At 35.1% G+C, this 26,696-nt stretch overlaps 1 protein-coding gene across 1 annotated transcript in view; it reads right to left on the bottom strand.

Annotated features, from left to right (window-relative positions):
- TBC1D32 (TBC1 domain family member 32) overlaps nucleotides 1-26,696 on the bottom strand; it is a gene marked incomplete at its 5' end in the record, with an annotated part of 82,170 nt that overhangs the window by 34,641 nt on the left and 20,833 nt on the right. The window contains 11 exons of the mRNA XM_082305566.1: nucleotides 1,937-2,030; nucleotides 2,865-2,973; nucleotides 4,161-4,283; nucleotides 13,439-13,527; nucleotides 16,912-17,028; nucleotides 17,651-17,769; nucleotides 18,399-18,486; nucleotides 19,195-19,333; nucleotides 21,034-21,113; nucleotides 24,129-24,330; nucleotides 25,457-25,584. Of these exons, the coding sequence (XP_082161692.1) occupies nucleotides 1,937-2,030; nucleotides 2,865-2,973; nucleotides 4,161-4,283; nucleotides 13,439-13,527; nucleotides 16,912-17,028; nucleotides 17,651-17,769; nucleotides 18,399-18,486; nucleotides 19,195-19,333; nucleotides 21,034-21,113; nucleotides 24,129-24,330; nucleotides 25,457-25,584 (1,288 nt within the window). The remainder of the gene's footprint in view (nucleotides 1-1,936; nucleotides 2,031-2,864; nucleotides 2,974-4,160; nucleotides 4,284-13,438; nucleotides 13,528-16,911; nucleotides 17,029-17,650; nucleotides 17,770-18,398; nucleotides 18,487-19,194; nucleotides 19,334-21,033; nucleotides 21,114-24,128; nucleotides 24,331-25,456; nucleotides 25,585-26,696) is intronic.

Here is a 26,696-nt window from a genome sequence, read left to right as displayed (position 1 = left end):
AAGCCAACTATTCCTTTTTCTGCACAGGGACATAGAACAATCAATCTGCCCTCCTTATAACTGCTTTTAACATACTAAGAGACTTGCATGACCTCTGTCTTTTCAGCATCAGCCAGTTCCAATTATTTCAATCTATACTCGCATATCACATTGCAAAGTCATGATCCGTAGCTGTGCTCCAGAACCCCTCAAACGTAACTATTTTCCTTAGACTGCAGTGCCCGCGCTAGAGGTACTCCACCCACAGACTCACCACCTTCAACTGACAAAGATCATCTTCTGTCTTGTATAAATGTAACTCACAGATCTTTCTCACAATCACATTTTTAACCTCTCTTGTGAAAGAGCACTCCTATCACTGCCATACTGTAGTGCTGAAGAAAACAGTTCAGATATTCCCCATCTTCTACTCATGCTCTTGATTTCTTTTTTTTCCAAGAACTGGAAATAGGAATTTATGAATTTCATTCTTTTCATGTTTGTTCTATTTATTCTGATACTTTCTTTCAAAATAACGCATCCTGAAAGCTTCAGGCTGGCAAATCAGATATTCACAGTTTGGTGGAAGAATTTTTTTTTTTTTTTTAAATCAGAACTGAAATTGAACACTTCCAATGCTTTGTTTTCCTTTTTTTCAAACAGCAAACACAAAATATTTTGTTTGACTATGAAACTAAATGTTTTGTTCATTTTTCAGTTATATAGTCTTTTACTTCAGTTATGTTTAATATAAAAAGTGCCATTTCAAATAAAAATATTTCAATACTTCATCAAACACATCTGCAAACCTTTGAAACTTAACTTCAGCAGATTTACTGTCAGTCAAAAAGTTTTACCCTAGCTTTCCCACCTGGTTGTCATCCACAAAAGTGACAACTAATATCTCCATTCCATTATCCCACTTGTTAATGATGAGCAACAGAATTGCTCTGAACAAGAGAACAGAGAGGTTCTGTGGGATACAATAAAATATGCTTTTCCAATCCAAGAGCGATACTACCTGCCTCCTTGAAGACATATGTAAAACAACTGAGCACCCACTTTACAGTGGTTTGATGGCTGTCATATGAAAATTGCCTTGGGAAGCCTGGAACAGTATTACCAAAGTTAAGAAACAGAAAACTCCCTTCTTTTATGACTACATGGCCTTTCCTCTTGTCAGAGAAGGGAATCACCTTTTCTTTTGTTGTTTTTTTTTCTAGATACTTATAAACAGGCTATTTTGTATTCTACAGTTAATGCAGAATTTCTATCACTTTTGAAAATCTGTATCTGCTAAGGAAATTCACAAATAATTTCTAATAACTACATCTCAAGGATACAGTAGACATGAACAAATACAAAGAATGATTTATTTACTCTAAACCATTCACCAGATTCCTTTGCATTGTCTATGCAAATTAAAACCTTAAAATGGTTTCTCTGTATGAATTCAACTGCTTTGCCTAGATAGTTCTTCAAAGGCTTCTTCAGTCTGCCCACATTCCAAATTGATGTTCAGTGTGGAAACCAACTATCCTAAACGCTGTCTATTTCACACACCACCAAGCTTTGTAAACACAGGGATCTGAATCACAAAAATAGTGTACAAAAAATTTGTAGCTTAACCATACTGTCTTGCTTCAGTTACTAGAGAGATGATATAAATACATCTCATGAGTCACCCACCTGAGACGAGCCAAAAGGTTAATCTTGAAGTTTGCATAAGAATTAGATTACTAAACAGAGCTTTGCAGATTGACAGTTGCACAAAGCCAGACAAGCAAAACCAAACGAACTTATTTAGCTACAAATGCAGCCAACAATAAAAAATCCTTAAGTACTTATGAGATTATAATCTGGGGAATGGGGGGGTGGAGGGCAGGGAAGAAGGAAAAAAATTTAAAAATCGACAGAGATGTTTGACATCTACACTGCTTGCATGCTTTGTATGTACCTTGTCTGAATTCAGCTTTCCTAGGAATTTCTGCAAGATAGCACTTTGGCAAAGGGAACGATGAAAACATTGGCCAAGGATATGGATCACTGCCCTAGAAACAGGAACAGAAAGAAATTAATTTAGAAGAAGAATTAATAGCATTTGCCCAACTAACACACAGGTAAAGTTCCCAGAATCATTGCGTATGCACAAAAATTACTCTTGATAATACAATTTGCAATGAGATACTCCATAACTAAAAAAATAAAGTTAAAGGATACAAAATCCAAAAAGCATTTGAGCCAGAATTTTTTCCAGTATATACGACCGACAGTTTTGATTTCACAGTTCTTTTTTTCAACTAAAAAGGAAATTGCAGTTTTTAATTATTTTAAAATAATTTAAAAAAACCCACAAAACTGTATTTCCAATTTTATACATTGATCTAGTTGTCTTTGCTGTGTTGACAGCCAGTGAGAAGCATAACATTTAAAGGAGCTGCTTAACAAACACTGTATTGTTAGAACATCGATGAAAGCTCCAGGTATTAGATACTGCAGATAAAAACCCAAGCACGGAAAAAATATCAAATAAAAGGAAGGTATAACAAATGGAAAGCTAATAAAGAAAACACAGAAATACATAAGTAAAAAGTAGACAAACTGCACTCACTTTTATAGTAGGAAACGTAACATTAAAATGGAGCAATATAAACATTTCCTCGAAACATGATATATCCTAGGCACATGCCAATCCCCAGATAGCGGGAACAATATATTATTTCAGTGTATTGTTTCTTAAAAATTTTAGCCCTTTATAAAGCTAAAAGTGGACTGGTATTTCTTAATGTTAAATAATTTTTCACATGCTGAATTATCAGCAAAAATGTTCACTTAATGAAGGCAGGAGTTACAGAAAGAGAAACTGTTAAACTTTAGATTCTAACCTTATCTAGTACTCTCAAAGGCAAAATCCTTTCCTGTGGTCCTCCAATCAGATTTATCCTTACAAGAACATGGTTTCTCTCCACTGATAGACCATCAATTATAAAATCTCTGGGGGGAAAAAAAAACCAAACTCCAAAAATTAGAACCACTTTGATTTACCGACTTTAATTCAGAAAACTTTAATAAGCAAGGATACCTTGAGAGACATACCAAAGTTAAAACACAACCTGGAAAACACATAGGCATAAAGAAATAAACAGAAACATGAAGTATTTTGAGATGTCTGCAAACATTATCCTAACTTTGTACTTCCCTACCTACTGCCGATTGGAAACGTCTGAGCAATTACTGGACACAAAAGAGTAGAAAACTTCGCAAGCTTTGTTATGCCCACATGCTCAGTAATTAGGGCAGAGACAGTTAATGGACCATCAAAATTTGCTCCTTATTTGGTCTACCAGCAAATCTCTGCTGTCGCAAGTAAGCAGAGTTATTCATAACTTAACACACAGCCAACCTGCTGTCTGAAGCCCAAGGTACAAAATTTTTTAAAAGGAATAAAAATCAGTTTTTATACATCAAATTTCTTACAACTTTTTCCTTTAGTAAAGAAATAGTAGGTTTCATCCTCAAACGGTATATAACACTCATCTATATCTGCTGAGATTTCACCCATACTGTTTGATTCAAACACCGTACTGGTCCCATATAGCAAACGGTAAGAGGGAAGTTCTCAAAATTCAGCATGCTGAGAGAAAGGACAAAATGTCTGTGACTAAATGACTGTCCACTTCTGTCCCAAAAACACACTCTCCCTTTTGAAAGGATGCATTGTAGAATTTTATTTAGAAGTCATCAATGGAAAGTCACACAAGTTGGAGAGTTGTCGGAATTATAAAGAAGTAAAAAAACCACAAATCCCAAAATACCAAAGTACTGATCATGCCTTTAATTTATAAACATGAAAACAATACCTTAATTTTATATTATATACATAAAAGAATAATATAAAATAAAAATAAAAAGACATATTTACATCCACAAATTTTGCACTCTATTTAAGAAATAACTTAAGATGAGAAAAATATTTGCTTTTCTATTTCTTACACTTTTGAGGTGGACATGGGAGAAAGAACAAGACTGTTCTATCTTTTTGTAATTTAAGATTGATGACAAACATGCACATTAGAAGCCAACTTGAGTGAGAGCATTTGTATGTTTAAAGCCACTAAGGTATTCATTCTCAGGAGAAAAGTTTGATAGTTAAAATAACATTTACATCAGTCACTTCTTACCCTGGTCCTTCTGAAGTTTCTGTGACATTTTCCTCCTGAGCAGTTAGCAAAACTTGTGACACCTTATACTGAGTCTCCAAGAGTAAAAGGGTATCGAGCTCACAGCATAGCACATTTAACAACCTGCAGAAGGACACATTGAAATGATAGCACATCAGTCAGGAATCCAGTAATGCAGAGTAAGACAAAGGCGAACGTGTTTGTGAGATCTCAAAATGGAAAAAAAGAAAAAAAAAAAAACCGCCAAGAAACTTGAAGTGTCTGAAAAATACCCAGACAGAACTGGGTCAGGAACACTCTTTTATATCCTTTTTAGCCACTCAAGTGGCACAGCCTTGAGCAAACGGGGAATGGTTCCCAACAGATTTTTCATGTGCACTGAACAATCACAGAAAATATTCACTGGTCAGCTCAGTCTGCTTTTGAGTTTGTATCACAAAAGAACAAAAGTGACATAGACTTAATAAGACATTCCATCTGAAATGTGAAGAAATTATACAATAATAGGCTGCTAAGGCAACTCAGAATCGGGTTGTCCAAAGGGGGGTGAAGGGAGGGAGATAAAAATGCATCTTTCCTTTAGAAAACATGCTTTTAAGCACTTCTGTACAACCAAATTTAACACAGTTCAAAAGCAGTAAAAGATTTAACATGTAACAAAACCAACAAATTAAGTCTGATCAGCATTATATTTTGCATTCACATAAGACTTGATATGAACTAGGGAATAAATATTGTTTGAAATTTGTAGCCTGTTAGTCAATGCTTATTTTCTTCCATGTAATTCCCAATATGCTTCTACTGACAATAGCAAAAATTCGCATGCCATTCTCTGGATAATTTAACACCTGCAAATTCACATAGTTGTGGCCAAGGATTAAATAGTCAAGATGATAATACATCTTTTTCTTTTTCCCCTGTTGTTTTTTTAATATAACTTGATCTGTTCAGTTTCAGTTCAAGTTTTATTTATTTTACGTTAACTATTTCCTGACACTGATTTGTTCTCAGCACTTTTCTAAATCACAGAAGAAATGACAGTTCAACTATAATTTTTTTTATTATTACATAAAAGAAAAATCCACAAAAAGAGCACTGAAACCATTATGAAGATGGACCATTTCTTCTGTTAAGTACGATGACTTTAAATGGCAAAAGAACCTGTTTCCAGCAGTTACAAACCACTTGGGAGAAGACTAATGGCTGAGAATGCTTATAACATCTCCTGTGGTACATAAGGCAGAGCAAAAAAATAAAATAAACCATAAGCAAATAAAATTAGGTAGAAGGGATAGTGGTAGGATAAATGACAAAATATATGAGATCTAACACGAGCAGCCTCTGCTGGGGCATTCAAATGAAATTTTCATCTACATGGAAAAATCCATTTAAAAATGCCATCACTGAAGTACAGATATTTGGTTAAAGGTAATATTCCATTGCTTTACCTTCCAAAGTCATAAATGTCTAGACTAAAGTTTGAAATTAAAAAAATTACATTTTATAGTGTGTATATTTGTGAGCATGCTTGCATATGGCTGTGGAGTTTTTCTTTTTTGTTTGTTTTTAATTGCGTTTGGAATGTAAGAATCGGATCAGAACACTCAGCTCAATATCCTATCTATAAGGAGTGCATGCTTATGAAAAGGTATAAAACCTTGACAGATATAATACAATAAAATCAAAGCATATCTTTTTCAGACATATTTAAAATTTTTGTTTTTAAAGGAGAAGATAGAATTCCCAACCTAAATGTTGCTGAAAATTGAAAGATATGCTTTAATGCAAGATCTTGTACCTGAGAAGGAATAACCCCAAGCAATAGTACAGGCTGGGGAATGACCAGTTAGAAAGCAACTTTGCAGACAAGGACTTGGGGGTCCTGGTGGACGATCGGTTGAACATGAGACAGCAACATGCCCTTGAAGGCCAACAGCATCCTGGGCAGTGCAAGGAAGAGCGCTGCCAGAAGGTCATGTGAGGGAGGTGACCCCTCCCCTCTATCAGCACTGGTGAGGTCATACCTGGAATGCTGGGTCCAGTTCTGGGCTCCTCAGCACAAGAATGACACGGATGCACTGGAACAGGTCCAGCAAAAGGCCACAAAGATGATTAAGGGCCTGGGCCATCTGACATAGGGAGAGAAGCTGAGAGAGCTGGAACTGCTCAGCCTGGAGAAGAGAAGGCTCAGGCGAGATCTTGTCAATGTGTAGAAATACCTGACACATGGGTTTGAAGAAGATGGAGCCAGCCTCTTCTCAGTGGTACCCAGTGAAAGGACGAGAGGCAATGGGCATGAATTGAAACACAGGAAATTCCATTTTAACATACTGTGACAGTGGTGAAACAGTGGAACAGGTTGCCCAGACATGTTGCAGGATCGCCAGCATTCTAAGCCAGACTGGACACAGCCCTGAGTAATGCTCTCTAGTCAAACCCACATTGAGCAGAGCAGTTGGACTACGCAATCTTCAATCTTCCTTTCAATCCTGATTCTATAATTCTGTGAAAACTGCTAATAAGATATACCATATTCCCTGAAACAAACTGCAATACAGATAAAATAAAAGGTTATCTGAAGGCAGTCTTTTATAGAACAGTAATTTTAAAGAAATTCAGAAAAATCAAAATACATATAATAGTTGTGAAAATATGGTAGTAATAAGTAATTTTGTTTCTGAATTCTGCATTTCCTGTCCTACATCATCCTTGTCTTTCTTGGAGGGTGCTCCCTGGATTCTCCCCCTTCAACTATAATTTTACAACTAATACTTCACTGTAGAAATCTCTAGTCTGAAAGAAGGCATGCTAACTAGTACTTGTGTACCTATGTAAACTGACTCTCTCCTTGGTTTTGGTAGGTGGAATCATAATGACTTCTTTAATTACGGCAGAACAGAAGGTCCTTCATGGGATATAAAATAGCTAGTAAATAATTCTAGCTGCTAAAAAAAACCTTGTTAATTTTTATGTTGCTTCTCTAAATTTTTTCACCTGAAAATAATATAATTAAACCACCTATGAATTTCTCTGAGTTGCTAAAAACACCCTTTACGAGGATAGCTTATTATCATATTTCTCAATATTCTTTCTGTGAGCTCCTTTTAAGAACAAAAAAATAATACGATGTTCCCTGTACTCCCATTTTCTCAGTTGTTTTTTTTTTTCCCCAACTTCAAATCATACCTCTCTCAAACACCACCTTTATTATGGTAAACCCAGTTCTAGTTTTCTGCAGTTCCCATTACACTCCCATAGACTCCCCATATCCCCATACACTTCCTTACTTTCATAACGTGTTCTTTCCAAAGCCAATCTGATGCTCTGTCTTCACTTCAGGGATGCGTGCAAATGCTCCGCTGGCAGTGAAAGATGCAAGATACTGTTCTTGGATACAGTAGTTGCAATAGTCTGTGGTGGGTTGACACCAGCCAGCAACTAAGCACTCACCCAGTTGCTCACTCAGTCCCCACCTCCCACAAGCAGACCAATGCCTAACCAGTCTCCGAGCAATGGCTACCTGCAAGACCAACCCCCCACCCCCCAGTTTTTATTGCCGAGCGTGGCGTTAGATGGTATGGAACATCCCTCTGGTCAAGTCGGGTCAGCTGTCCCAGCTCTGTTCATTCCCAGCCTCTTGCACAGCCCTAGCCTACTTGCTGGGGAGAGGGGAAAAAAAAGAAAGCGCTGCTGCTGAGCAGTGCTTGCACAGTGTCAGCCCAAACACGGGTGTGTTATCCATACTATTTTAGTCACAAATCCAAAACACAGCACCATGTGGGCTACTATGGAGAAAATCAACTCCGTCCCAGCCAGTACATAGTCCTAGCAAAAGAAGATAAAATTTCATGCTATAAGCAGAAGTGCATCCACCATAGGGAAAAAAGCAACTGGCACATCCAAAGTAACCTATACTGCAATCTCAGTAATACATGTGTTGGGGCAGCATGCAATGGCTAACTAAACCTGAAATGCTTGCGTCTATGTTGTCTATAAGGTGTTCCAGTGCTGTGACCCCAAAATGGTGGGCTAAACTGGTCGTCTTTTGGCTTGCAGTTACTGCCTTCTATAGATACAGGCACGGTTGATTCAGGCCAGTGCAAAATATACAGCATGACATTTGTAGAGAGCTCAGCTATGGGACAAGGTGAGGTCTGTCTTTCTATCCCAGGAACCAATATTAAAAACATAAGTGGAAAAAAATGAGGAGTGGAACCTCTTTGCAGTAGCAGGACCTCCTTCCTGATAAATGAATACATATACCCACAGAGAAACCCAAAGCAAAATTTTCATTAAATAATTCCAGTGTCATCATCATGGGGAACAGCCCCAAAACATTTAACATCAGAGCCTACATTAGCAATTTGATTTATTCTTTATTATGCTTTGAGTAACAGCCTGAGCTCCAATGAGAACACTGATCCAAACAGCAAGTGGCAATTACTATCAAGTGTGTCAGACCAGTAGACAAAGGCAAATGGCTAGCAAAAAACCAACCAACCAAAAAAAAAAGCCACCTAGTCAGCGTTAGAACACAAGGGGCACTTGGAAGCCTCAGCCACGCAAAGCTTCGCACGCTGCCTTTGCAGACTGAACAAAGGGCATTAGTAATGAGCAGAGAGAACATGCCTCTGCATGTGGTCTTTCTAAAGAATCAAGGCTTTTAATTGTCCCACTGAAGGCGATGCTCACAGTGGTTTTGAAAAATATGAGATCTTCTGGATACAGAGTATTTATCAATACCCCGAGGTACACCTCCGATGCCTGGGGCACTGGAAGATACTACCTCAGGGCAGTCATGCTTCTCCCAGTAAGAAAACTCAGGGACTGATGTATTCCTTACGATGTTTTCCACATGAAAAGATTTTCAAAAGAGCACCTACAGCACTTTAGCTACTCAATGTACTTACAAATCACGTGTAATATGATTGCTAATGGTAAGAGTTTCCCTAGCTAAACAAAAATGCTTTTCATGAGCATCATCTGCCAGCCTAGAGGACTCAGAAGTGAAGCAGATTTTAAATTGCAGGAAGTGAAGCGTTTTAATTTCCCTCAGTGAAGTAAAGAAAAAAAAAAAGCCATCAACAAATAAGTGACATAATCCTATCACAGAATCTGTTGTTCCTATTTTATTAATTATAAATTATTTTAAATTAATAAACCTAATAAATTTCTATTAACATATTAACTAACAAAAAACTGAATTAACTGTATAACTACATGATGTGGAAACATGCCAACATAATCCTGTTGCAAATCCCCATCACTACTAACGTCAAGTCTGTCCTTTTTTACCTTTGGATTATTAAACAGGGGACAAAGATTTACAGGACACATGCACTCTCCAGTGATCACTACTGCAGAAGTCTTTTCTCTCACACACATTCAGCATGCACACTTGGAAGGAAGAGGTTCGTTTCCAAAGAACTGTATATCACTTACTAAATAGAAAACACACTTAAAATAATGGAAAATGGGTCACTAATTAATTATTCCATCAATTCTCCTTACTTAATTAAAAAAGGTTTGGTAAGAAATAACTGGAGGATGACATAGTCTTTCATGCTTCCACCATAAGAATTCAAACCTGGTAGATTCAGAGGAAGAAAAGAATACTGTCAGGCTCAATTCGCCCCCTCTCTCACCATACTACTCCCTCCTCTTGAGAGGAGGAACTCTATGAACATGGCTTTCTTCCGTTCACAAAGACGTAAGGATGTTGAATGCCACAAGATGTGGCATGAGAAGGGTTTCTTCAGCACATCCAGCCAACAGCACAATAAATGTTGCCAGACTAGACATACCAGCCAGTCATTCAAATGTTAGTGATCAAAAAGATTTATCAGTGGCATTAGACAACAGCGTTCATGGGCTATGACAGTATATTTAAAACAAAGATATGTGGAAAGCAAGAGGAGGTACAGCCTTGTTTCCGGCTCTGCAAGGAAGATGGAAAAGAAAACATGAAACCAGTAAAAGAATGCCATGTTTCCTAAAGGGGAAACTGAATTTGTTTAAAACCAGTTTTAAATAAAAAGTCTTGCTTCAATTTATAATGAATGAGATTTTTAAGAATTATATACAAACATTTTCAAAAAGCTTCTGCTCCTCATAATGCTTTTTAATAGAGAGAAGGAGGGGATAAATCTAAATAGCATGTTGACCTGAGGAAAAAGAATGATCAGGATTCCTATCTTCTACTTTTAGAAAACCAGATAATTAATGCTCCTTCCGTTGTGTTGCAATCATTAAAATCAGACATTGTCTTAATTAACAATACACATAATACAAGCACAATTAAGGGAACAAATTATTGTATATGCTGAAGCTACCTCATTATTAAAATGCAATTATATATAAGAGGGTCTGTGTACAATGCAGATGAAAACACATTGGAAAAGAATGCACGGGTGTTTATCATCTGTATTTCCTAAACACACAAAGCTGTATCTTGCCTATCACCTGTTTGTTCATCTCCCAGCTCCTGTAGGATTTAATTCATTCACTTGGATTTCACTGGAGTGCACTAGATGAAATTTTGACTAATACACACTGCTTTGAGGCAAATTTCAAGACGCTGATTGATTTTGATGTCAATATAGTATAAGCCATTTAAACTCTCTTTCCTAAACCTTTCTCTTACTAGTTTTGTAGGCCAACAGGAATAAATACAATGCATTTTTATCACTTTCTGCATCCATTCAGCAAATAAGAAAATGATTATAAGAAAAAACATATTCTCCGTGGTGTTTTATATGACCAAAAAAATGTGACTTAACAACATCAAAATATTATTATACAAATCTGAAAATAACAAGCCAATATTCTTTTTCATTCTGTAGCTCTACAATCCTGAGGCTTTTTTCTACATAGCAGCAGAGAAATGTAGATCTATGCTCTTTCTATTTAACTTTTTAAATTTTCAGATCTGTTAAGCATCTGATATTATTTGAGCTAACTGCTGCTGTATTTGGTATTCTTGATGGAACCTGGTCAAGGAGCAAACCAACTACACAAGGCAAGGTTCCCATTACAGAACACAGGTGTCTGCAGTCAGCAGTGCTCACAGAAAAGCTCATGGAACTTGGTTTCAAAAGGTATTTAAAATGAACTGTGTACCTCTCATATTCAGATAATATAGCCTCGGGTTTCTTGCAAGCCTTAATACTGTAAACAATACAGTAAGCATAACAAATTCCAGAATCATCCAGAATTCTGGTATCCTTTTAATAGGGAACTCTGAATAACTATTTAATAATAAAAATTCTCTTTCTGCAGGCAGTTGAATTAGTCATAATAGAAGTGCCAATAAATGTGCCAATTCTCTATTATTTGCACAAAACATTTGTACAGCAAGCCCCGCATGCTCATGAAAAGCCATTTAATCAATAAGAAAACATGGTCTTATATTATCTGTGGTATACGCAGGCCCATATTAAAACCCCTAGAATTGTATCATCTTCCTTTCTTCTAAAGGAAAGGCAAGGAAAGGTGGGTGGAAGGAAAGAGGGCTTTTGAACAATTAAAAAAAAAAAAAAAAAAAAGACTGAATATGTTAAAAATGAAGTTAAATATGAGGTCCTAGGTATGACTGAGATTCCAAAAGTCCCTGCAGAACAGGAAGCCTCTACTGAAATTTATATTTAAATGTTTTAAAAATTTTTCCTTTATCTGATTACTACTTAATTATTAAGCTATCTACCACTTTTATGAGTAGGTTTCCACATTGAAAATACTACTTAATCTTTTCTTGAAATCTGGCAGTTTGACTGGATTTTCACTTCATTTTTTACTTTGTCAGTGTCCAGCACAAAATGTCATTACCACAGTGAACTCTAAAGCTCATCTTACCTAAGTAACAATATAGCCTTTTTCACATGATTACAGATGAGCTTGTTACATTGTTCATACATGTAGTTATGGGTAGTCTGTTGCTTCACAGGATATAGGCCTTGTTAAAAATATTCTAAGCATTCAACACAACTTCAACATATGATCCATGTATTTGTGTACCAGTCTCTGTCTTACAGCATGGGAGTCAACCGCTTTATGCAATCAGACTGAATAATTCATTTTTGCCAATACCTTAACAGGAGTTCCTAATATCATTGTAGGAGAAATCTGTTCTTTTACCTTATAAAGGTACAACACAATTTAAAAGCAAACTATTACTTTAAACTGTAAAACATCTCACTTTCCCTTATCCCTAATTAAATCAATGGGAGCTTTGTCAAGCTTTTAATGGAGTCAGTATAATCCTAAATGAAGAACAGTATCTTATTTTTCAAATTTCATCTTAGGACTTCTCATTCCTATCCAACTAGCTATTTCCTCCAAAACAGCATTTATAACTTCTGATTTATACAACAAAATCATGTATCTCCCAACTGCAAATTCTACCACTGTTCATCTCCTCCATGCTTATCGTTATCAGCAAATTATACTGTATCTTATGGTTATTCATACATAGTATGAAATAATATTACTATGATACCAAAGTACAAATACAGCTGCAGAAAGCTAATGTTGCAGTACTTAATCAACTGGGCTATATCTTGCCCATGCACAGTTATCAAAGTTTTCCATGCTATAAAGTACAATCCAGCAGATCTTTTATTTCAATGGCACAAAATATGTTCATAACAAAAATACGAATTCAAGGATTTATATATTCAACTTTGGAAAACAGAAAAAAATGCAGAAACTAATTTCTATTTTAAAATATTATAAAGCACTTAATATTACAAGACATGAGCATGACAGTGTGAGCATATTTTAAGTGTTCCTTCAGGTTCTAGAAATATTTGGGATCATACGGTACTCTCCTTCTCAAAATAAATTTTGGTGAAATTGGTGATAATCAAACCAATACATTAAGAAAAATATTTTTAAGTACAGGGAGACTAGATAAATCAAACTGATATAAACATGACAAAAAATACTTTGTTTATTTTAGTATTTCAGTATGATTTTTGTTTGATGCATTACAGTGGATGTACCACACGTTCTTTTCAATCAACTGGGCAAAATAACAACATGCAATTTCTATTACTGCTTATCATATTACAATATATCCATTTACAGGTAATAAGATTAGATTCATTGCTAGTCTCATTTTGTAGGCCATTTTTCATTTGATCTTCTTATGTTAAAAAAAGGGGGAATTTCACCTTCATGCATAATAAAAACCAAACAATGTTATCTTATCAGAAGCAACACACCCAAGCATGTTATATCCTATTTAGTGAATGTGACCAGCGAATAAAAAATGAGCTTACCTCAGACCAAAGATATGTGATTGTTCGTAACTGAATAAGGAATGAATTTTAGCTTCTGAATTCAAAATTATAAGCCTGTCAATGATATCCTGCCAAAGGAAGACAAATGTAAAAAACTCATGTATGATTTTATATTTTATGCGTATAGTAGTTTCATAGGGATGTTTACTATAAAAACCCTATTACTAAAATGCACATTGAAATTATTTCTGTAAGAAGTGGTGCTTTTCACCATAAGTCAATGGCAAAAAGAAACCATACAGAAGGTTAGGGGGAAAAAAAAAATCTCAGTTAAAAAAAGTAAATCACTAAACATACAAAAAGATCCTAGCACATCAAGTATCCTAGTTCTTATTTCGCATTAAACCATAACAAAAATATTAAACTGGTTTTTGTATGTTTGAATTGTGTATACATCTATTTTAATGAAAAGAACAGCAAATCCTTTAGTATAATACTTTCTAACACTGGTTAGTACTACATGCTTCAAAACATGGCCATTTATTCTCAGTGTAGCAAGGCTTGGCTTGCATGTCGAGGCTTACATGTTTCATCCTACAGCATCTCATGTAACAGACAATGACCTGTGGCTGCTTCCCCCTTCTTCCACAAATCCAACCTAATTATCTTCCCCTGTGGTGCACTGAATATCCAAACTGCTTCTGAAGAAATAATTTTATTAAAAGACTAAGAAATGCATAAAAACATTCACTGATGTTATCGTCTCAGAGAAGATTGCTGTGCTATGGTCAGAAGAAACAAACTGCAGAGTCCTTATAGGCTTTATTTAATCTGGATTAAATCCAAACTTTTATTTTCTCCACTTTTAAGAAGTTTAGTCTCAGAGACAGCAGAGAGAGTTATTATTCAACTGGTTAGATCAATGAGTCATTTCAATATGAGATGAGAGAAAAGTGAGGATTCATACTTTCATGAAATCAACCAAAGCTCTGGTTTTCAACAGAGAGAAAAGTAAACATCACGAGTAAAGCTCCCAGTAATAGAAAAAAAATCTAGAACTTGTCAAAGTAAACTGTCTTCATAAAATGCATTCTTATTTAAAATACAGTGAAACCGTATTTTCCCTATTAGATTTTTTTAAGCAGTAGGGGAAAGGGCTGTGATGAATGCACTTTTTCCACATAGTATGTTCATGATAAAATTCACAATAAAGCAATTCAACTCGGACCTCAAGGCTGTTCATAAAATCGGTAATGCAAGCAATTGATTTGTTTGGACTTTAAGGCTTTTTAGATACTTGCACATATAAAGAGTTAAATGCCACAGGATATTTCTCTGGCAACAGCCTCCTCCTCTTATCTATACATCAAAGCTTGGAGCCTGCAAAAGAGTAGAAAGAGCAGGTACAGAGAGAGGACTATTGAGAAAGCAGACCAAGCTCTGATTTGGGATACGAGGAAGAAAGATAACGAACAAGGTCCAACACAAGGTCCGATTAGAAAAACGTGCAGATAGACCTGTGCTGCTCAACTACAGAGCATAGCTTAAATATTACAGGTAGGATGTCATCTACTTTGAATACCTAAGATACACCACCTAAATATAAGATTCTCCATAATCACTGCAAAAAAAAGAAAAAAAAAAAAAATTCACGTGTTTAACATGCCTTTCAAAGCTACAGATCTGGAGGCTACCTTCCAAGCTAGACTCCCTTGCGTATGTGTACTGTAGAACCTCTCAAAGGAAGAGTGGCGGCAGGCAGAAAGACCTTGATTCATCTGCTCCATTTTCTAAACTATTTTTATATGGCAAGCAGTAAAACAAAAATCTGGCATGTATTAAGAAAAATTTTCCCACGGGCACAAAATAAAAACCTGATCAGTCAAGAGTTAAAAGCAGTAAAAGCCCAACCGATAACCTGTTCAGTCAATGATACAAGTAGTTAGCCAAAAATACAAAGGAGGAAAAAAATTTTTAAATCCTGTGTATTTAAGAAATAAAGGGCATACAAAGATGATTAAGTTCTGTGCATTATCAAATATAGTTCAGCATAAATATTACAAGTCAGATTCTGCGGCAACGTGACATGATTCAGAAATATAGAAAAACAAAGCACACAAAGCAATTAGGTCTTCTAACCAAATATTCTAGTGACACAGAAATTGCTTTTACTTTGTTTTCTAACCATAATTACATCTGGTCACATCTTTTATCTTTAGCTTTCTGCAATTACTGCCCAAAAACGTGGTTATAACAAATCTATATGTCTGCTTAACCCCAGAAGTTTTCTGAGTACTTAGGCTTAGCCATTATATGTTAAATTAATGTTAGATGAACTATTTCCCTTCTGTTAACTGCATAATCTTGGATGACTAGTTTAGGCTTACAAAACCCACTGTAACTGTTTAGGGAACTTTGAACAATTGCATTAGTATTGCTATTCCTGGAAACCTAGAGAATTCCATCAAAATGTTGAAGTGCCTCAAAAGCCAAAACAACATAGGCTTTCAAAAGTCACAAAAATCATCACTTAAGATCTACCCCAATCTGAAAGCTCTCAAATATGTATCACCTTCAACACACATCTATCTCGCCTGCTCCCAGTGCCTCAGAAAACTTGATGACTGAGCAGAACTATCCAACAGTGGACACACCAACACTGAGTGCACTGGAAAAATGAAATTTATCATCCCATTTCCTCCTGAAATCATCAAAACAGTATTACAAAAAAGAACTACAAAAACCCCTTCCAAACATAACATACACTACTATGATATACTCTGTCTAAACAACTTAAACTACCACCAATCTAGAGCTTGTGCCAAACAAACACTTGAACACAACAGCAATTCAAAATGCTAGCTGATTAGAAAAAAATCTGACTTTAACTGCCACTCAAGGTCACAGATTAAATTTGCCTGTGCTTTGTAGATCAGAAAAAACACTAATGAACTGCAGTTGGATGAACTAATACAAAATAATACTAAATACAGAAATGCTAATATTATTTTTCTTAGGACTGAAATATGCCTTAATCAGTAACTTTCCAATCAGTGATTTTTAGTGTGTGAATGATCTGTGCTATTAAGAAAGTCTGAGGTTTTTTGATTGGTTGTTTTTCTAATTTTTGTTTAAATACACAGATAGTGTGATAGAGCAATATTATAAATACAAGTATAGATATTTTCCAGCATTTTCCAGCATGTATCTGCATGTATCTACAGAGCTGTTTATGTATGTCACCTTTTTTTTCCATCAAAAAACACAATTCTAACATAAGCCAGGAAAGATGATCTTTAAATTAGGCATCAAATTTTGTATTCACTTTAGGATTTCAAAATGAAAATTTAGGTTAACATGAAGTGATATGTGCATATACTGCCCTCATGCTGTATATAATACAAAATGCAGAAAAATTCAAAAACCTACTCTATTATTACAGTATCATTTTCTCAGGAGAAATGTCTTCACAGAAGTATTTATTTTTCTTTCAAAATAAAAACTATACTTACAATAATATCTGTAGGTACTTCACGGAATGAATACATTGGTTTATTTGGTATATCTTGTTTACTCAGGAGCTCAAAAACTGCAGGGTAAGTGAGCAAATTTATCAGAGACAGAAAAGACTAGAGAACGAAAAAAAGGGGGAAACAAAAGGGAATGTTAATCAGTTAAGTATAACCAAGTAAACGTTAATAATTATTTGCCATTTATTTTAAGTTTGTTCTTATCCTTCTTTGTAGGTTGAACTTGACACAAATAGAGCTGCCCAAAATAAGACTGCAAACCCTGGCAGGTGTGTACATAATCTAAAAGGACAGTAGTGTCTGTGAAATACGTATTATCTATCAAATTGTACAAGCAATTTTGAAAAATATAATATTTTCATTATCACATAATTCTAAAATCTAGAGACATAGCATACTCTAAAACACATCACTCCCTGATCTTACTACAGAAATCAGAGACATAAACTGATGGCCAGTATTTTAAGACATTCACTTCTGTCATGATTATTATTTATTATTTCATGTTGACTTTAATGGATCTTTGGTGGTGTGACCTGCCATGCAACACAGGAATCCTTTCAATCAGTCATCATTTGAGTAGTGTATTACACTAATTTTGCCCCACGTGCCAAGAAGCAGGTGTAGTCACAACAAAAATTTACAGAAAGATATGCATCATCCTATCTGAAATACAGCACTGTTTTTCCACGCCAATACAGAAAATGAAGTAATTTCTCACCTTCTGACAGCTTTGGTCAATAGGGTCAACTGGAGTAGATTTGGGTTGGGTTATCCTCAAATCATCTTTTCCACACTCCAAAAGAGCCCATAATTCACTTACAAGTGCCTTTATAAAGCCTAAAACAAATTTTTGTTCTAATCATGAGAATGGCAAGAATACCAGAAAAACAATTTTCATATTAAAAAAACATTTTACAGCACAATTCTAACTCAGATTCTCAAAATTCTCTACATTGTGGACTAAAATTTCACAAGACAGGCTGCCTGAGGGTTACTCTCCCTGCTATTCTCACTCCTTTAGTCAAACTACCTTTCCACAGCTGTCTGCTTATATTCAATCTAAAATCTACAGCAACAGTTTGCAAAGACTATTATACTAGAGTAGGATGGTATTTATGAATTTTCCATGTAAATGAGCTGCTGATCTTCTTTAATAAGTTAGCTGCTACACATCAAGGCTTAGCTAGTATAGGCTCTGTGGTTTTAAAAATACAGATTTACTATAACTCATTAATGAATGAAAACAGATCACAATGAAAAGGACTGAAAAAATCTTTTTAAGAGAAGCACTACTAGCTGAATTTAAAATGTTACATATTAAGCAATCAATAGACATTTAAGCAGCCCTTGCTAATACTGGGTAATTATTCCACTCAGTTGATCTTTTTTAACATCTTTCTCACTGTCTTTTTCTAATATGCAAGACTACAGAATGTAACTATTCATAACATCATTCTTCAATTTACCTGAACTCTGTAGAGCTACTGCACCTGTTGGTGTTGTTGCTATTTGTGTAACAATCACTCTGTTACCAAACTCTTCATACTCATTTGTCTGTTAGTAACAAATATAAAATCACAGTGTTAGCTATTCAGAGGGCACAAAACTCTCAAATGATCTCTTAAATATTGATCTTTCCTGCACTTGTTTACAGAATTTAATCCACTGTATGGTTAGACTTGAACAGTTCACAGATATTATCCTCTAAAGACTTACCGGGGTCAGATACCAAACCAAGCATCTTTCTCAAGTGTGTTATCAAAATTTAAATGCAAAATACTATGGTTGAGACATGCAACATCAGCAAAGAATAAAAACGTTAGTATTAGAATGTTTTTTTGCACACATTCAGTAGGATGTCTGTAACTTTATGGTTTTTCTCCTAAAATGCATATTATCCGATTTTTGGTTACATTTCAAATATTGTCTAGCATATCTAGATTTCAACACCACTTACCAACTTGGTCTAGAAAAATTTGCACTTAGAAGAAAAAAAAAAAAATTTGCTTAGCATTTCAAACTTTACAGTAAAAAGTCAGAAAAACTAAATATATGCCTGACATTCTGAAGATGAGTAACATCCAACAAACTTAAATCAGCGTGGCACCAATATCAAAGATGATAAGCTACATTTTAAATTCATTTTTGCAAAACTACGGGACAAAATGTTTTCTGGATTTATTTTCTTATTATTTTCTTTCTTCTTTATTTTATTATAATCACTAAAAGAAAGAAAAACTGTACAGACTCTGTAATGCTTACCTGAAGTTTTTTTGATAAACTGCTGACCATAAAGTTCACACAGTCATTCATGGCACCTGTACTATGAAGCAGAAATAGTCCTTTGGGTGTAGCAGAAAAATTTAGCAAGGCATCTAACAAAGTCTCTTCCCATAACAAACTGCAAGAGTAGCAAAATAATAATTCAAAAAGATACGTAAAGAAGCATGGGAAAAAAGAAAAACTACAATTTCTAACTTTGAAAAACAACACCACTTCATTCACTGGACTCTTATTTTTACTCTATATGTTAACTCTATCTTAGTTTAAAAAAAGCATTTGGGAAACTTATGATATGTATTAGGCTGTATTTTGTACAAACATTCAAACTCATCCTGGCAAAACTAAGGTTAGGTAGGAACACAGAACAGAAATATGTTGTAATGGGGAACCCAAAAGACCCATGCCATCCTTAAATGTACTTACAACTTACTATCTGACTCTAGACAAGTCTTTTAAACTATTAATGTGGCAGTTACAAATTGGCAAAGCAGGCACAGAATTTCTCACCAATGTAAAAACACTATGAGGAACTAATAAAAACTCACATTTGAGGAGATAAAGTCTCCTGCTAGAAATTAGTACAGAATTATGAAAATAAGGTGCTATATATACACAACAGCTTCACGTACTAACAGCAGTAAATGGAAAATATTTTCTACAGACATGGCAGGAAGAACAGCAATTGCAAGGATAAAGTATGATGATACCATCTGCCCTACAAAACATTCTATGCCCTAAAAAGAAAAGTGAAGCAATTACATCACCTTTGACTAGGTACCATCCCTGCAGGTATCACTAGACTCTTGTGATTCTGCTTCTCTAAAAGCATTTGCTTACTGGATTCGCATCTCTAGTCCTCATTTCCCAATTTTGACTCCTATCACCAGCAAGCAGCCTGTAGCTTTTCTTGTAGCAGTTAACCATTACCCCAAACTTTAATCACTTCCCCTGCAGAATTCCTGCCATGTCATGTTCAGAAGCAAAAATTTCACCCAAAAATATATCAGCACATCTTGTTCCATAGTTAAACAAAAAATCCAGATGCTAGGAGGAAACTGTAGTTTATGTCAATGGTGGAGATTAGTGACAGCCTCCTCAGTCAGAGCTCTGCATCCCTAGATTTCTTTTTACCACTAGATTTGAATTGTTATAACCAGTTCACATGCCACCACTACAGTAATAACTGTTGAGATATCTTTGCAAATTACACATGAAATCTACAGTAAAGTATAAATAAGAATCTACTTAATTAACTAGGTTCTGCACTCACACCAACATCACCCTGAATTTTCAGACTCACAAATATTTGTAGATTTCTCATCTTAACGCATACAACCATCTATAAAGGGACATTAAGTTTTAGAGTAAGAGGAAGGATGCCTTTCACTTAATATGTATCAGGCTTTCAGCCAGAATGCTGCCAATCTTGCTACATAATATTTTGAAGGTGTAGATACCATTCAGCAGAACAGCATTTTAAATTAACACCACATTAAAGCTGTAAGATGAACTCTGACAGCTATTTTATGTTTTCTAATTCACATTTTCCTCAAACCAATTTCTGTAGCCAGAGAGAATAAACTATAAGACAATTTTACACAGATTAGACACAACTAATCTATGCATGTCAAGAAAGTTCTGAAAGGTCAAGAACAATTTCGTAACTCTACTGCAACCTATGCTAGGTAGACTTAATTCCCTCTACCTACCCGTATGCTTTTGGCAAAAAAACACAGGGTTATAAGAGGCCTCAATTGTGGGTAAAGTAGCAGTGTGCGTTCATAGTTGTGCACGTGCATAAATTAAGCATCAACTTACATGTTTTTTGACTCTAGACTTATTGAAGTCAAGTCCGCACCAGTTACAGGAGTAGGTACTCTTTCTGAAAGCAAACTTGTCTGTGAAATAAAAAAATAAATAAATCCCTCCTTACTGTTTATTTACACCATTTTTAAACTCCAGATCTTGTTCGTTCTCTTGTTATATGTTAAAAAAGTAACGGTGATCAGGTTTTAGTCTAGCCTTTGGCACAGAATACACTATTCCACTACATTTTTTATTCCAGAAAAGCTTATTTTGTATTTTTTCCTTGGGTATAAAACATTTTAAAGCTAGTAAATTTTAAAAATTTTTATTAAAATTCTTAAAATAAAAAACTTTTTCTTTTGACTTTTTAACTGGAGACTCCCAAAGCAAAAAAATTGGCATTAAAAAAAAAAAAAATTAGAAAGCAACTCTTTACTCCACTTCTGTCACTGGTAATGGAAATAACAGCCTCTGGAGTCAACAACTCAATACCAAATTTATTAAGTAATTCTGCCAATTTTTATTTTATTTTATTTATAAATTATATAAATTTATCTATATCAGTATGGATATAATTAGAGCTGCAGACATAGATAAATATATATACATATTTTTATATTTGATGGAGTTTCTAATTTAAATTATATTTGAAAATAATTGGTGTGAAAAACACTGTATTTAAGATAAATGATTTAAGCTGTTTTATGTTTCTAGGGATAAAAAGCATATTGCACCATTCAAATGAAAGTAACTAGTCATTAATTTACTCTCTTATAAACGTGATCTAATAAATGCACAAAAGATTACTCTATTAAACTACTCAGTTGTCCTGGATCTGTTAAGTTCCCCTTTTATTATCATCTGTACAAATTCTGTCCTAGAATTCCAGCAGAATCTGCCAAGAAAAAAATTGTTTCTCCATCAGTCTTAAAACTCCAGGAGACGTGTAAAATAGGAGGAAACAAATTACCAGTCTATCCATTAAAAAATTGTCACTACTGCTTGAATAGAGTCCAAAGTCCACCATTTTTGCTACACTATAAATGGTAGAGTATTTTATAAACTGCAGATGTTCTAAAATCGAACAATGACAGAAAATAATTTAAAAAGTAATCAAGATAGCAGGGTTGAAAATGTGACTTTCCTGTACTAACTTGTCAACTCTTGAAGTCCTGAATATGTAGATTCCACTTCAGCCTCAATTTGACCTCCAAAGTGATGTGAAGAAATGGCATTTTGTTGTTTCATGATTTTTTTTTTGTTGTTGTTTCATGGTTTTTTGTAAGTTTGACACATTCAGCCTACTTATCTTGTATGTCAAAACAATTTGTCTAAATGATGTTCTATACCATAATAAAGGATTCTGATGTGCAAAGAAGTCTTTTGTGCATGTGCAAATGCTGTGGTGCTTTAGAGCAAATAACAGGAAATGCCCATCAAGAGCATATAACAGTCTGCCTGTGATAAATATTAAATAGAGTAACAGGTTAGTTCAAGTAAGATTGACTAGATACACAACAGAAAAGCACAGAGAGACAGACAGATTGTCGAGTTATGTAAATTACAGCACGATTCAAGTGAACTAAACTCCTTAATTCAATAAAATCCTAAAGTTCTCAATGCAAGGAAGAATGTATGCTTCAAAACCAACATTCTTTGATGAGAAACAGAGTTTACTGTGATACAATTATGATTGTAAGTAATAATATATTTTATTTTCAATCAAATTCTATGCTTTCATGATAATATTCATATATAAAAGCAGTGAGAAATAACCACAAGATGGTGATTTAAATCTATCTTCTATTCATATTCTATGTTTCTGATATGTTCTGCCTCAGTTTACATTGCGAGTGTATTTTTTAAATTTCTAATCATAATAAAAGCATACAGCATTTGACAGGAAGAATAGATGTTCCATTCTCTTTCCCTTGCATTCAATGTCTCTCCTGCTTCCTCACCTCTAAAAAGAATCTTTAGTTTTTTAGACTTTTTTTTCTTCCAGTTTGGTCTGACCCTTCTCTAAGAAAATATTTTACAATCACTGGAGGAAAAAGAAAAAAAAAAAAAAAAAGATGTAGTTCCATTTTTCAGTATAAAGTGAAACAACACAGCTAAATTTTGGTTTTCCACCAAGAGTTCTAATACCTATTGTTTAAATATGCTTTCAATTTAGCTGGAAACCGAATTTGAAGCTTTGTATGCTACACTTACTTAAATGCTGCCAATGTTATTTTAATGATTCGAACATTTTTTGGAATTTCACTTCACTGTGAACCTTTTGAAAACTGCTCTTGCAGCATCTGCTGTCATTTTTCCATCTTAGCTAAATTTTTATAGTAATAGCTAAGAATTTTCACACTGCACATAGCTACCAGAACAATGAAAACAGAAAACTTTAGTGAATAAGGCAGAGATCCTTATACTTTGTTCAGTAAATTTATAACAGAAAGCAGAATACACGGAACTGTTGGAACCAAGCTCTTTCATGCAGAAAAAGCATCAGACTAGCAATCAAACTGAAGTTGAAGTACAGACTCTACATTTCGTAAGATATCCAAATACACAGGTAAGACAAGAACTGCTGGCTGGTACTTCTCATTACGGTCTCTTGAGAATATTTCAATGGCATCTAACTATTTAAGTCAAATATTTGGAATCTCCTTTTTTCCTCCATATCTCCCACTGAAACTAACTAGTTTAACCTAAAAATTATTAAGACCACATCTCAGGAGTTTTTCCTTTCAAAATATCCCAAACCAAGAGTGAAGACCAGATCTGTGGTGGACATTGGCTATCATGACATCAGGTGACCTCTAGCATCAAGGACAATGTTTAGAAAGGATTTGAACTATGTATAATAGGTCTATTGATGCATCTTGAGAGTTCCTGGTTTAATCTTAAGGCACACAAGTCTCAAGCTAAGTTTCTGCTAGGTTCACATACAGAAGGAAAATTTGAAAAGTACAACTTCATTTTTAGAACAATTCCAAGCATTATCTCACTACTTGAATATAAGCAACTTGAAGCAAAGAACAACTATTACATAAGCTGAACCTCTTACATCAAGATTTTTTCCAGTCTTCCCAATCCAAAACAAGATTTACCTTTTTCCAGGCCTCTCCAATAGATTCATGCAAGCCATAAGGAATTAGCATCTGCAGGCCTTCACAAGTTCTGTACATCTGACGACATACAAAAATGAAAGCTCCTTTAACAACTGGCAAAATCTCGGATCCAGATAAAAGAGAAATGTCGTCATGAAGAAGTTTCTTTGTAAACTGAACAATTACATGAGCAGCTGTAGGACTAGAAATAAAATAACACTTTTAAAATGTTGGTTTGCAGTCATCAATAAGCCCTGAAACAAATCCTCTGACTAAACATTTAAATTTTTCTAGGGGAAGCGAAACTATGGAAAGAAACTATGATCCACTATGGAGGGGCCAACTACATTATAACTTGTAACACCAGTCAGAAGAAACGAAATGTAAAGCAAGTGATTTTACTTTGGCTACAGGTCTACATAAAGCAAAAATGCATCCAGTGTCTTCCATCCAGCCCACATAGCCACGAACACAGACTGTGTGTTTTATAGGAGTCCAGTTGGGAAGAAGAACAAGACAATCATTTTAGCTTCTGCTTAATCAGTGTTAAGGATACCACTAAAAGGCAAAATTTGTTCTTGTTCTTCCTTTTTCCTATCTGTGATCTCCTTCTGAAGTCTTCTAGGCTTGTAATGCAAAGAACAACTCTTTCTCCAAAATACTATCTTTTACTTCCAAGCCTCCTTAAAAACATATGCCACTTAGAAGACATACATTTCATACATTTTCATGACCTGCAGCTTAGATATTTTTAAAGGCTAGTCTCAATTTTACTGCCCTGTTTCAAGTTTTAGCATCAGCTAACAATATAATACCCATAGGATCACACAGATCCTAAATTAGGTACAGTGTTATTTATGTCAGGTTCTGCTACAAGATCTGTCTCTACTAGATGTACTGAAAAGTGAATGCTACATTAAATCTATTCTTTCAATAAATTAGGTTGATTTTTAATATTTATTCTAAAAACAAACAAACAAAAAACAGAGAAGAGAGGCCTTTGGCCTGAACAGCAGCACTATGGATATAATGGAACTACATTCAGAGAAAGGAAAGCTCTCACATGAATAAGAAAAACAAGTAAACCATGGAAATCTCCCTCAATAAAAGTATTTCTTTAAATTGTCATTTCACCTGGTTATACACATAAATGTCTCCCTAATACATTTTCTAAAATACTTTACTTTACTTGATAATCAGATATTTTACTCCAAACATAAATAAAACACATCAGGTTATAGATAAATGAAAAAAGAAAAAATGAGTCTCATAAGACTAATGTAATTCATTAAAGTACTCGCTAATGCAATTCATTAATGCACTCTTACCTATCTTCTTTGGCAGTTTTTTCATTTTCTCCATAAAGAAGAAGAGAAAGACCATCTTCTACAGCAGCAATCCTTGCCAAAATATCAGCTACATCAATTAAAGTGGTTTCGAAACAATTTATATACACCTGTTTGGAAGTAAGGAAAAAAGTTTTTGATTCAGTGCTTTTGTGAAAGCTGTTTATTCAAGTCTGGCTTATGTATGCAGAACCTGAAGGTCACCTTGCTGATGATTGCTTAATGGCTTAAACAAAATAAGTAAACAGCTTATGTTCAAATGCCATCACACAGAAATATTCACAAATGGCAATAGTTGTCACTTTTAATGATTGTGGCAGAAGTTGAATGACCACACAGATATAGAGAACAGACATTTCTAAACTTCTTTTTCTCTTTGCCTACCATGAATGTGGAAAGGCTCTTGATATGCCTTCTAGGGGTATAAATGCAATACCTGAATCAAGGTGAGAAATGCAATAACTCCCTCGTTGCTGCATATGCATTGGAAACTCTTTGGCTAGAAATAGAACTCTAGTTCCCAAAAAGATCTTCTGTGCCCACCTCACTTCTAGGCTGCGGTAGGCCCAAACAGCTTTGGAATCATGAGGAAAGTCTTCCACACCGGAGCAAAGCAAAAGTCATCTGCCAATTCCTTATTGACTTCAGAGCACTGTATAGGCACAATTAGGCTGTAGTCAAGCAGATGAACATTTAACACTGGGATTCAGACTGTTCAGTCTGGCATCATCACTAATGAATGTACTACCCGAATTAACGCTAAATTGGCTATTGCTCATTAATAAGTGAAGTCAATATTCCAATAGTAGACAAGCAGAACATGGGTGTTCCAGGAATAACCTGTCAGGGAGCAGCAAGGGCAGGATGCTCTGCAAGGGACAAGAAGCCAGGAACTGACCGTGATAACAAGGTAGGCAGAGGCAGTGGCTTGTCACTGGATGGGCAGGCAATCCCACCATACCCAAGCTAGGTCAGTAGACAAAGTCTAGTGACAGTAAATAGGTTCACCCAACACCCAGATCTCCTCCACAGTGATGAGGGAGGTCCAAGGTTAAGGCAGGAAGCCAAGTCAGTGAGTCAGGGTCTGCTCCAGACACAGTACACAGGGTCAGACACAGCCCAATGATCACCATGCAACTGGATCTATAGTGACAACGCAGGCCTGAGGAAAAGCAAGTGAAGAAGCCACGTCTGTGGGTCAGGGTTCAGATCAATGGGACAC

This window comes from Platalea leucorodia (assembly GCF_965183815.1).
Source record: "Platalea leucorodia genome assembly, chromosome: 3".
In the NCBI taxonomy this organism is placed as follows: Eukaryota; Metazoa; Chordata; class Aves; order Pelecaniformes; family Threskiornithidae; genus Platalea; species Platalea leucorodia.
Note: the sequence above shows the minus strand (reverse complement) of the source record. Positions and strands in the feature narration are given on the sequence as shown.